At 34.7% G+C, this 12,954-nt stretch overlaps 1 protein-coding gene and 1 pseudogene across 3 annotated transcripts; both read left to right on the top strand.

Annotated features, from left to right (window-relative positions):
• Nucleotides 1-895: 895 nt before the first annotated feature.
• LOC147399020 (ubiquitin-conjugating enzyme E2 2) lies at nucleotides 896-6,803 on the top strand. Of its 2 annotated transcripts, none has more exons than XM_086448408.1 (6): nucleotides 896-1,177; nucleotides 1,816-1,948; nucleotides 2,051-2,076; nucleotides 3,204-3,293; nucleotides 4,429-4,517; nucleotides 6,438-6,803. In XM_086448408.1, the coding sequence occupies exons 2-6, from the start codon at nucleotides 1,824-1,826 to the stop codon at nucleotides 6,564-6,566; spliced, it is 459 nt and encodes a 152-aa protein (XP_086304534.1). In that variant the 5' UTR covers nucleotides 896-1,177; nucleotides 1,816-1,823; the 3' UTR covers nucleotides 6,567-6,803. The 2 variants fall into 2 exon arrangements, with proteins under 2 accessions (XP_086304534.1, XP_086304533.1); XM_086448407.1 differs by having other exon boundaries at nucleotides 897-1,156.
• A 1,962-nt stretch (nucleotides 6,804-8,765) lies between these two features.
• On the top strand, nucleotides 8,766-12,267 carry LOC147399021 (pentatricopeptide repeat-containing protein At1g08070, chloroplastic pseudogene; annotated as a pseudogene). Its single transcript, XR_015180086.1, has 2 exons — nucleotides 8,766-11,059; nucleotides 11,150-12,267. The product of XR_015180086.1 is annotated as a pentatricopeptide repeat-containing protein At1g08070, chloroplastic pseudogene (transcript).
• Nucleotides 12,268-12,954: the final 687 nt, after the last annotated feature.

Raw genomic sequence — 12,954 nt, forward strand, 5'->3', positions numbered from 1 at the left:
TTTTTATCTAACTTTGAAACCTCAATTTGAACATCCGAATCTATTTTTCGAATCAGATATTAGATAAAAATGGGGTCATTGTGAGCCCTACTATTGCCTATGCATATTAATGGTATTTTCGTATAGAATGATACTTTTGATGATCTATTGAAAAAAAAAATGCTTTTAATCTTTACTATTATAATTATAATGAGAGAAGGTTCAATCATGATTTTTAAACTCAGTTTCACGTCTCATCTCGTTTAGCCATGATATCGAGTTAACTCGGACGATATGTCTCGTCTCGTTCGGCATTTAAAAATTAAATAAAAAATAATTCTTATTAAAAAAATGAAGAAAAAAAAAACATAATATATCTATCAAAATAAATAAAAAAAATTAAATATTTACATTATTACGTATGTTTCATTTTCATTATTATGTATGTTTCATCTTCTTCATTCGATTTTAGACAAAATCGGATGAAGAAGATGAAGTTTTCCCCTAAAACTTTATTTATTTTTTGGTTCACTTGATTGAGAAGATGAAGAAAATTTGATTTGAGTGAAAGAATATAGGATTGAGAACGTTTAACTCATTTGTTTTGTTTAACTCAGACGAAATTTTGAAAATTTCATCTGATACATATCGTTTGTCTCGTGATTTATTCATTGTTGTTAGGTATCGTTTATCTCAGATGAAATTTTGCAGTTAGTGAGTTGGTCTCATTCAGTCTTGATACCAAGTTAACTTGGACAATACGTCTCGGTGTCCGACGAGTTTTAAAACCATGAATTTTTATATCAAATTTTGAAAGACCAAAAAGACCTTACATTTACATTTAATCTTACTACTATCACGTGCATTTTCGTCAAAACACAAAATTACATATTCTTTTTTCGTCGTGTAGGGTCGTCAGCAACTTGGCAAAGGAAGATAAACAGAGGGTGTAGCCAGTAGCAATAGAGAGAGGTGGGACGGCTGACGAGAGAACAAAGCCATCCACATCCGAATTGGAAAAAAAAAAAAACCCTAGCTCCAGATCTCTCGATCTGATTGTTCGCCATGATTTTCATTCTCTGATCTCACACTACAGCGTTAGAAGCCCAAGAATTCACTTTGTCAGAGCCGAATTCATAAATTTTACTACGAGCTTGAAACCCTCGAGCAACCAAAGGTAATCGCAGCGTCAGCTTTGGTGAGATTTCTTTCTTTCTTTCTTTCTGTTTTAATTGTGTGTTTTCTTCCCTGATTTTGTTTTAATTAATGGATTTGATTGTAGGGTAGATCTTGGTAGGAAAAAGAACCATTTTCATCGTAAAACCCTAATTTCAGCGTTAGCGGTTTTTAATTTTATATTAATTATGACTGTAGACTTAGCTGATGTAGATGAGGCAGCTTGGAAAAAAAAAATAGAACACTGGTTATGGATCTAAGATGTTGTGTGAAGGTGATTGATCGGAGAAAAACCCTAATTTAACTTTAGGTTATTGAGTATTTGGTTGCATAAAGATTCCACCTTTGCAGCAAATATTCCTAATCCAGAAACCAAAATTGTCAGATTAGGGTGAAGCCTTCAATCTGGCGTTGATGGAACCGTAGGGTTCTATTTCCTTTTCTTTTACTTGCATATCAATAATGGAGCTTTCAAGAAATTAAGCTCTAACTCTTGGCTCTCTGGCAGTGAATTTTTTAGTCAATTTTTCTGCATTTTGGTAATTTATCTATTATCTTATTTGTTGGATAAAATAGACTGCTTTATAGGTAGTATTCTATTTTAGAGAAGATCGTAATTGAATCCGATTTGTTCTATTTTGCTTCTGATGGATTGTATAGTATCGAGGATGTCGACTCCTTCAAGGAAGAGGCTGATGAGAGATTTCAAGAGGTTGCAACATGATCCTCCAGCAGGCATCAGTGGTGCACCCCAAGATAACAACATAATGCTTTGGAATGCTGTTATATTTGGGTAAGTTAGGAAAATAATCTGCTCGGTTGTTTGTTCATGGTCATTTTGGGTATTTTTTTTCTTTCGGATATTTACTGATACTTTCCCGGGTTTAAACTGCAGTCCTGATGACACTCCTTGGGATGGAGGTGAGTCCATTCTTGTACCATGGATTTGATTTTAAAAAATGTTAGATCATGTGGCATAATGTTCATTTCTTTTTATTGTACCTATGCTTCAGCTATGGGTAATGTGTTTTATGGCTTTCTGTAGCTGACTTTGTTTCATTTGATAACATTCCAAATAATTTTTTTTTTTTGGACGTCAATTGCTATTTATTTGCTTCATTTACTCCTTTTTTTTTTTTTTCTTCAAATGTGTTTGTGTGGTGGGGGAGTTGGATTTGAACCGATGACCTCAAAGTTGTGTAAGTGTTTGGTGTTGCCAAGGGATAAACCCTTATTTTTTATATTTATTGAGATCGACAATTCTCAGGTTAATGCGAGTTTTGAACTCAAGTCTGTTATATCAACTACCACAAACTTTACCAACCTAGCTAGTTGACACCTTGAAAGTAAGGATCTTCTTATTGCGCATGTTTATAAGAATATTCCTACATGTATGTTTGTATATATATATATATATATATATATTATATATATATATATATATATATATATATATATATATATATATATATATATATATATGTCTGTATGTATGTATACATGCATATCTTGCTTGGGCCACTAGGTCGAGTTAGGTACAAAGAGATGTACCTAGCTGTGTATTTTATTATAATGGTTACACTTCAAAATTCAATTGGATGGTCTTACTGTTACAGTAAACGTAACATCACTGTTGTTAGTTTAGTTGGTAAAGTCTTTGGGTGATGATACCGGAGACTTGGGTTCAAAACCCGCCAGCACCAAGTTACTGAACTCATTAAAAACAGGCTTATTGATAAAAATAAAAATAAACCATCACTGTTGCACTAGGATCTATCAGAAACTTGTAATTGAGAAGTGAAATCACACTATACAAATAGTCTAATACCACCAGTTTTGAACTCATATGGGTTTTGTTTTTGTATTTAGTAGACTTTTTGTCCATGGCCCTTATTGTGTTTCAAGAATGACTTATAACTTGCAAAGAGTATTACAGGAATGGTCTATAAGTTCCAGTATTTGAATTTATTTTTCTGACCTCATTTATGAGTATGATGCTTGTTGCACCACTTCTTTTAATTATCTCTTTTCTCTTTTGAGTCCTTCAGGAACGTTTAAGCTGACACTTCAGTTTTCGGAAGATTATCCAAATAAGCCACCAACAGTGCGATTTGTCTCTCGAATGTTCCATCCTAATAGTAAGTTTAGAGCAAGAAGTAGACTACGCTGTTATTTAATGATTTCAAGAACTAGTTGGGATGTACAGTTATCCTTGGAATCTGACTGATGTTTTAAATTTTGAAAAGAATGAAGGATGGGGAGTCTGTCGATCATATCTTAATCCATTTCTCCTTCACTTATAATATTTGGTCAATTTTCCTTGGTTTGTTTCGTATCCAGTGGGTCTTTCCTCGTAAGTTTTCCTCATTGTTAGAGGGGTGGGCTAGTAAGGTTTTTTCTTCAAGAGAAAGATATCTTTGGGTTATTCTTCCTTCGGCTATTGCTTGGGGGGTGTGGAATGAGAGAAATAACAGGGTGTTCAATAATAAGATGAGGAGCTCTCATGCCAGTTTCATGGAGATATTGGGCCTCATGTATCTTTGGTCGAAACAGAGTACAGAGTTCACAGGGACTACTTTTGATGACTTTGTTTTTAGATGGAACTCTTTATGTAATCACTGATGTATTAGCTTTCATTTCTTTTTCTTTTTTGGAGGCTCCCTCGGCCTCCTTGTACTGTGTTTTCCCTCTTATCATCAATATATTATACTTTTCAAAAAAAATTTTTTTTGAAAAGAATGTATGGAGGAATGAATGATATTGCCCTTATCAATTTTACCTCTTCAATGGTGACTTTTCGATTTATCATTTCTGCTATATGTAGTTTGAAACCAAAGCTGAATTTAGTGGTTTGTAAGTTAAAATTCATACAATGTTAACATCTTTGTCTGCTTTTTAAAACTAAAAAGCGTAACTATACCATGCATTTCTCCAAAATTCTCTTGTTTTTGTTTTCTATCTTATCAAGACAATTCAACGGGAGTTCTGGATTTAAATTGGAGATGGTTGAGAGTGAAAAACTTGCTATTTGGATGGTGAGCTCCTAGAATTACGTTAATAGGATCTTGTCTCTTAATATGATTCCCATATGGGCTTGTAGAACCAAAGGCTTAAGCCTTGTCTTCCCCTGCTATCACATCCTGCCTTCCTCACTCTGTTTTCCCCTTCGTCTGTCAATGTTAATTTATGTTTTACTAGCAAAGGTTTTTGTTGAATTTTTTTTATTGAAACTCGTTTCATTTCTAACCTCTTGTTTGTATTGAACTTCTACAGTCTATGCTGATGGAAGTATTTGTTTGGATATTTTACAAAACCAGTGGAGTCCTATTTATGATGTAGCTGCGATACTTACATCTATCCAGGTATGGTGGAGTTCTCAATTTATTTCTTTATTGCAAATAGTTATTTACTGCATATAAGGTTTATTTATAACATTTGGGAGAACGGATAGATCAAGAATGAATCTTCAGATTGATGTCCACAAGATTAGACTTACATACAGTCTTGATCTCCAATGACATTGTATACTTCTATTATCCTCATCTGTGTTTAGCAACAAGAATGCTGACACTGCTGAGACTATAGTGGTGTTCTATTACCATGAACGAATCATCATGATTCCAAGAATTAAGAACAGGCAGTATCTCAATTTCAAACCTAACATGGTTTTGAGTCATAGTCCATGTTCTAAGAATAATGCATTTATTTCTTGAATGATCAGATCCGACTGTATGAAGAGATGGTCTACATGATATTCTACGCCATAGCATGAGCACAAACAACAAACAACAAACAACAAACTAAAACTAAATAAATTCATGCCTACATTGATTTCTGCACTGGCTGTTAATCTTTGTTTTCATCTTCATCTTTGTCCCTGCATTAGTCTTTGGTTCTCTTATGATACGGGTAAAATGGGTATTGCATTCTCCTATGAGAAGTTGTATGACTAATGTCCATACACCTCAGACCCTTCAAGAAACTACTGGTAGTTATATATTGTTTTCGGAGCATCCAAACCAAGTCCTGAATCTCTAATGGCTTTCACACTACTGTGTAGGATAATGGTTTAAAGTTTCAGTGTTGAAGTTTGTCCCAGTGAGCTGAATAACCTTGGCCGAGATAGTACAAGACAAACCAGCCATTTCTTTCTGGGTACCCACAAGAATGTGATGACTTGGCTGACACATTCCAAGTCAGAATGATACTTTGAAGTTTGAACCACGTGTAGGACTTTCAAAAGACTCAGTTGCTTTCCATTCACATGGTTGGAATAGAGATTTAGTGCTATGGCTGATATCTTGAGTTGAATACTTCATGGATTTTCTCATGTTCCCCCTGCACACTAATTGCTGGGTGATACTCTCAATCTGTTCTTTGCACCAACGACGGGTCTGCCACTGGATCGGCGACCCCTCTCACAGCCACTCAACTGAATCCTGCTATCTCCGCCACATGTTTCTAGCAACCACTCTCTGGTCCTATCTGTACCTGATTAATTGGTTATAACTATATCCTTGTCATCCCATACTTTGATCATGTTAGACACCTCCTTCTTGAGTCGGTCGGTATGGAGGTCAACTGGATTTTCTATCTCATCTTAAAACTTCGTTGTTCAGCCTCATTAAGTTCATACCCCTATTTAATTGGATTATAGTAGCTGTATTCTTTTTGGGTTTCTTGTGTGTTTCTGACACAGCTTGATGCTGTAATCTATGAGACTGAGTTCTCCAGCCTCTTAACATCAAACAATTGCCCCGGGGGGGGGGTCCAAGGTGTTCCCATTTCTTGTGTCCAGATGAGGTGGCTTTCTGATTCCACATATAGATTGTGATCTCTTTATTAGGTTTGGGAGCATCATTCCCTAGCTAAACCATTAATTCAGATATTTAAAGAGTACCGTCATCCTATCCGATTCTGGACTTAGATTTTGATCTTTGTTAGTTTTGGGATCATACAACCCCTAACCATTTTAAAGAGATATTAGAAGTGACATACTTTGTTTTTAATCAGTAAATAGTGACAGAATTAATCATTTAGAGAATGAAAGAATTTATATAGGTCTCTGCTCTTCGTAGACTCCATTTTTGATTGGTTAGTTATTAAACAGATACTGGAATCTTTTTTGCAGTAAAGGAGACGGTTATCCCAAATTATTTATAATCAAACCATTTTTTTAGTCTAGAACTCTGTTTCAATTGCAGCAGTATGCATTATTTTAATGTCGTGGTTAAGTTCACTTACTGTGTTCTTACTTCTAAGTGATCATTGTCTTATTACAGTCGTTGCTCTGTGACCCTAATCCAAACTCACCTGCGAATTCTGAGGCTGCAAGAATGTTTAGTGAGAACAAGCGTGACTACAATAGGAGAGTACGTGAAATTGTTGAGCAGAGCTGGACAGCAGACTAACTCTCACGTGGTTTATAGCTCTATTTGTCTGCAATTCTGAGAGTGTCTGTTTGAGTAACAACATTGTCACTTAAAAGCCATTGTATAATGAACTTATACTCTTAATCCTATTATATGTTTTCTTGCATTATGAGGATGAAAATGGTCACCTGTTGCATTGCACGCCGTGAATTAATGTAATATTGAATTCCTTGTATTGCATTGAAATATTATGAATTTCTTTTCTATGTGCGATAACATCAAGGTCATGATTGTTTGCTTTTGCATAAATGCAAAGTAGAGAATTTTTACTGCAGGAGGAAGATCACGCAACACAGTCGGCAAGAGAGAGAAGGCATTTCAGGTGGGTGGGCCATTTTATTTTTTTTTAACCAAGTATGTTAGATGTGCCCTGTTAGTTGTCTTCCTTCTGGCTTTCAGAATGGAGCATCAAGAATTGGTGTACTCAGTCTCTAAGTGAGACTGTCTTTAAAAGCTATGATTTTATATTTTTATATATATTTTTTAATTTTGATAAATTGAAAATAAGTCATGTGTTCGGATCGATTTCGGATTAAGGATGCAATGAAATTGATCTGATCTGGTTTACATATTCATTAATCCTATTGGATTGGGTACATGTTTAAAAAAATTCGGAGGATTTGTATTTGAGTGGTACTGATCTGGTACCGAACTGGTCCGTTGCCAGAGCCCTAGTAGCAACTACCCTTTGTACCGAAAAATTGATGTTCTAATTCTTAAAAATTACGTAAGGAGACCTTTTTTGTTTATAGTGTTGGCTATCTAAACATGGTTAGTAGTTAGGCAGTCAGGTCGATACGAAGAGAAAGTGGGTTCATACTTGACCACTCTTATGCTCATGGTGACTTCCATAACTCTACAAAAGTTTCAACGAAATACACATTCAATGTTGTACTCTATTTTGTTCTTGAAATTCAGAAATTCTCAAGATCTCATATGATTCATGACTGTTGATTAAAGGCTACTAAATGTACAAGATACAATGACATGAACGATTTTACATGGGAAACTATCTATAAATAGAAACTTTAATATGAGTGATTGGGTTCATAACTGTAGTCTGTATTTTAAACGAAATTGTTAACTAGTACTCCTTAATATGCAGACAGGTTCATCCATGATGACCAATTTTGGATCCCTGATTGGGGTGCTCAATTTTTATACAATATTTTTTAAAACACTAACCATCCATTTTTCTTCAATGATTTTAGGATATTTTAGAAGTAAAACAACCCCCCCCCCCCCCCTTCTTCTTTTTTAATTGGTGATATTAGGTTTATCCTTTTGTAAAATGCAAGATTAGGTTTAATCCCGTGTAATTCAACTTAATGGTGAAGTTTTGATTTTCTTTTTAAAAAATGCTTTTCAAATACTTAAACTACTAAATAAAATTTTTATAAAAAATAAAAAATAAAAAATAATAAAAAAAAAAGAAAGAGAAATTTCACTGTTAAATAATCAAGAGAAAGGAACGTTGACTTACGGTAAACCTATTGTCACCAATTTAATAAGGGATTGTTTCAAATGCCCATGATTTTAACACCATCAATTGATACCGATGGATCTTGTAAAATGAAAAACGTCCAGCAAGTGTAAATGTTGTTTAAAAAATTTGCTCTGTATTATATGTGTATTTTGTAAAAGTAGTTATACCATTATTGTATGTACAATTCAATAATCATTTTCGGGTTTTTATATTATTATTATTTTTTTTTTTTTTTTTTTGAATTGGACACTATAAGGTGACACACATGCATAAGTATTAAAAGACTTATTTGTAATTTAACATATTGATTAAAGGGTATTTGAAGATTATGTAGTAAAATTATATTTTAATAATTTTCAAAATTAACCAACGTGAATATCTGATTATAGAGTGGTAAGTTGCAATTTTCTTGATTTTTATCAAAATGATCCTAATTATATTAAATATGTATTAGGTAATACTTTTGAAGTTTGTATGGAGGTGATTCACCTTTAAAATTCACACTTTTAGAAATTTTATTTTCTCTTGTTTCATTTCAGATTTCAGATTTTATAATCGAAATTCACAAATTTTGAAATAACGCATAAGGAAAGTTGGATGAAATTTGATATCTAGTTTCTAGATTTTAGACTATAGAAGTGTTAACAAACATAGCCTAAGTTCAAATGTAACATAGAGGCATTAGTGTATCCCGACGCATAAAGTCTATGATTCTGGCACACCCCACTTCCGGCCAGTCGATTGAGCATGCCACGTGGGGGAGTCCAGTTATCACGACTCATTAAAAATATGGCTTGTCCAGTAATTTTGACAAGATAGATGACTGTTTTAGTATTTTCCCCTTAACTTAAAGCCCATATCTATTCTTGTACTTGCGGATGTTTCACCTAGTCTCCACGTACATAGAGATGCAAGAAATTTTTTGTAGATCTAGTTCCCTTCTTACCCCTATATATGGATCAACATCTTGTAACTCTACTTCAGTCCTCTCTACACCTCAACCAATTCAAGCAAATCCATGCTCTCATCATCACAAAATACTCCACTCTCATCCCAATTTTCTTCAATGGGCTACTAAACGCACCCATCATCAACTATGCTCGCAAGTTGTTTGATCAAATTCCTCAACCAGACCCATATCTCTATACCTCCATGATCAGAGCCTACTCTAAACTATCTTTGAATAAGGAAGCTTTAGAAACATTTTCTTCCATGCATCATAATAAAACCCAAATCATTTGTTTTGTCTTTCCATCTGTTTTTAAATCGTGCGCTTCGTTATCCGCTATAGATGAAGGAAAACAACTACATTCTCTTGTAATAAACTATGGGTTTGATTCGAATGTTTTTGTTCAAACTAGTTTGATTGATTTCTATGCTAAAAGTGGTGATTTGAATTCCGCTAAGCGGGTTTTCGATGGAATTTTAGTTAAGGATCCAGTTTCTTATAATTGTTTGATATCGGGGTATTCGAAGTCTGGTGAGGTTTTAGCGGCACGAAAATTGTTCGACGAGATGAATGAGAAAACGATTGTTTCTTGGAATTCTATGATTTCTTGCTATGCACATAATAATGATTTTGTTGAGGGATTGAGAATTTTTGAAAGAATGCAAGTTGAGAAGTGTCGGCCAAACGAAACCACTTTGGTGAATATGTTATCTATTTGTGCTAAATTGGGAGATTTGAAGATGGGTTTGAGAGTAAAGAAGTTAATTGATGATAACAAGTTGTGTAGAAATATGATAGTTTCAACTGCAATATTGGAAATGTATGTAAAATGTGGGGCCATTGATGAGGCATATCGAGAGTTTGATCAGATGGATCGAAGAGATGTTGTTACATGGAGTGCAATGATTGCGGGTTATGCCCAAAATGGGAGATCAAATGAGGCTCTAGAGCTATTTGATCGCATGAAATGTGCGAACTTTAAGCCTAACGATGTCACACTTGTGAGTGTCCTATCAGCATGCGCTCAATTGGGGTCTACAGAAGCTGGTGAGCGTATAAGTAGCTTTATAGAGAGTCAGGGTTTGGCTTCAAATGTTTACGTGGGTTCCGCACTGTTGGACATGTATGGAAAGTGTGGGAACATCAGAAAAGCTCGTCAACTCTTTGATCGGATGACTTATAAAGATATTGTTTCTTGGAACTCAATGATTGGAGGATTAGCGATTAATGGGTTTGCGGAGGATGCGATCGATCTATTCATGAAAATGAAGGATTCCAAGGTGAAACCAGATGATATAACATTTGTGGGGTTGTTAACGGCTTGCACGCATGCAGGCTTTGTCGAGCTAGGATATGAGTTCTTCAAAAGCATGAAAACCGAGTACAATATTGTACCAAAGATTGAACATTGCGCTTGTATCGTGGATCTGTTTTGTAAGTCAGGGAAGTTAGAAGAAGCTTACGATTTTATAAGTAACATGGAAGTGGAGCCCGGTGCGGTCATTTGGGGTACCTTATTGGGTGCTTGTAGGACCCACTTGAATGTAGAGCTTGCGGAGCGTTCAGTGGAGAGGCTACTAGTATTAGAGCCCGAGAACTCGGGGAACTATGTCCTTCTTTCTAATATATATGCTAATGCAGGGAGATGGAAAGAAGCATTGAAGGTGAGGAATATGATGAAGGACAAGAGATTGAAGAAAACAGCCGCGTATAGTTGGGTAGAAGTAGATGATGTGGTACATAAGTTTCTAGTTGGTGACACATCTCATCCTAGGTCGGATGAGATCTATAGCATCGTTGATGGGTTGGGATTGCAGTTGCATTGGGTCGGTTATGCTCCGAATTCAGACAGAGAGTTCTCATAATATTTAAACTGGCATCTACGGATATGTATGTCCTATCATAAGTAAAGAACTAATCAGATGGGCATTGTTACCAATCCCTTATAAACTGTTTTTTTAATAGATGATGAAGGACTTCATCACGAACAACGTTGGGATCAAGGACAGTGATGGACTTCATTGCAACTATTGCAAGGTATGAGTTGTATCTTAAAATTCTTTGAATTCATATAGGCTACATGTACTTCCTGCAATGGTTATTGGATTATCTTGGTATTTGTCTCAGGAATATTTTGTTGAATCTAAATCTGTACAAAAGGACCAAGAACATAAGAGCAAAGTAATTAGTATTAAAGGGGCTTGAAGTGCCAACTTAACTAAGTTGGTAAGGCATGTGAAGTGTTGTTCCCATGTAATAGGTTCGAACCACCTTAACTTAAGTTCACCTTGCTAACCACTAACCCTTTACCTATCCAAAAAAAACTAAAATGTTAATTGGAGGACTTGAGTTGTATGCCTATTTTGTAACTCAGGAGTAAACTAATATGTCTGACTTATTTCATTGCTTTAGTTTTCAATCTTCCAATTCTGAAGGTTTTTCTACCCCATGCTTTTCGTAGCGAAACCAAAGGTGGATTCCAATCAACTAAACAACAAGAAGCAATCTTACCTGACTCTCGAGCTTGTGGATTAAGGCCTTCACAAACCCAAAAAGATCCAATGATCGGTGCGATCTATGCTTGAAAAATGCAAGAATGGGACTGTTTTTACTCTTCTATTCTTGGATGAATGTTATTGTAGACATCAAAATTTTAATGGGTCGATATCGCTTTCTAAATTAACGAAAATCCCTTAAATCAAAATTGGGTCTACATGTCTAAATTGGGGTCCATTAATTGGAACGGGTCTTATATGATTTGGCTTGGGTTTTCGCATATAAAGCCCATGTTCCAACAAATTCCAAGTGATCATCATCAAGTATTGTGCCCATACACCCAACAAATGGGTTAATCTATGGATAAATTCAAAGTCCACTAGAATGGGTTGGATCAATAATCAAATACCATTTAAACCAATAATATAAAATCCGGTTAAATTGGGTGTATAATTGAAAATGTTCTCTATATTAAGTCCATAAACCAAAGTCTTTATCATTTGGGGGTGTCTGGATTATTTTCTCTCATAAGACATAAACTCTTTTTCTAGAAAAGTTCTCAAGTCCTCCTCTAGAAATAATGCAAAGTTCTTCAAGAGACTTGGACTCCGATTAAATAGAAGATCAAGCCTAAAAAGCTTCTCAGGAAGTCAACAAATTATTCTCAATCGATTAAATGCAAAACATGGAGAGAAGAAATCCACACAAAAACTCTATAGAAGATTAAGCACAACAAAATCACTATCAAAGCAACTTTCTCAGTCAATCATGCGCAAAAATCCGGAGAGAAGAAAGCTACACACATGTCACCATTTTTATTTTTATATTTAACTATTGATCAAAGGAAAATACTAAGATCTTTACTTTTATATATATTGGGGCGGTTCATGAGACATATGTAAAAACAATAGTTTTTCAAAATATGGGTTAGAGGTTTTGGATTGAGCTGATTTTTTGCGAGGATGGTCACTATGATAAGAAGATCATCATCACAAAAAATCAGCTCAATCTGAAATTTAAAATCCATCAAAAGTGATTTACAAATTATTGGCAAAAAATCGATGGTCCACATTCTAAATCACTTTTAATGGGGTTAAAAGTTTTAGATTGGACTGATTTTTTTTTTCGGATGATCTTCTCATCATAGAGATCATCCTCACAAAAAATCAGCTCAATCCGAAATTTCTAGCCCATATTTTGTAAATTTATTAATGTTACATTGTTTTTACATATATCCCTTAATCCATTTTCCATATATATTATATTTATTAAAATTAATATAATATCATTTGTGATCTTATTTCATGTATCTTAAGGTAGATTTGTAAAATTTCTTGTCGACAATTATTATCCAGAATAGTGTATTGAAAGCAACGAGAACCATCAAAGCAAAGTGCCCTCCCAATACTTGATACTTTGGGGAGATAAAGAGTGAG

The sequence above is a fragment of the Akebia trifoliata genome, chromosome 7, assembly GCF_017979445.1.
Source record: "Akebia trifoliata isolate Shusen 1 chromosome 7, ASM1797944v1, whole genome shotgun sequence".
Taxonomy (NCBI): Eukaryota; Viridiplantae; Streptophyta; class Magnoliopsida; order Ranunculales; family Lardizabalaceae; genus Akebia; species Akebia trifoliata.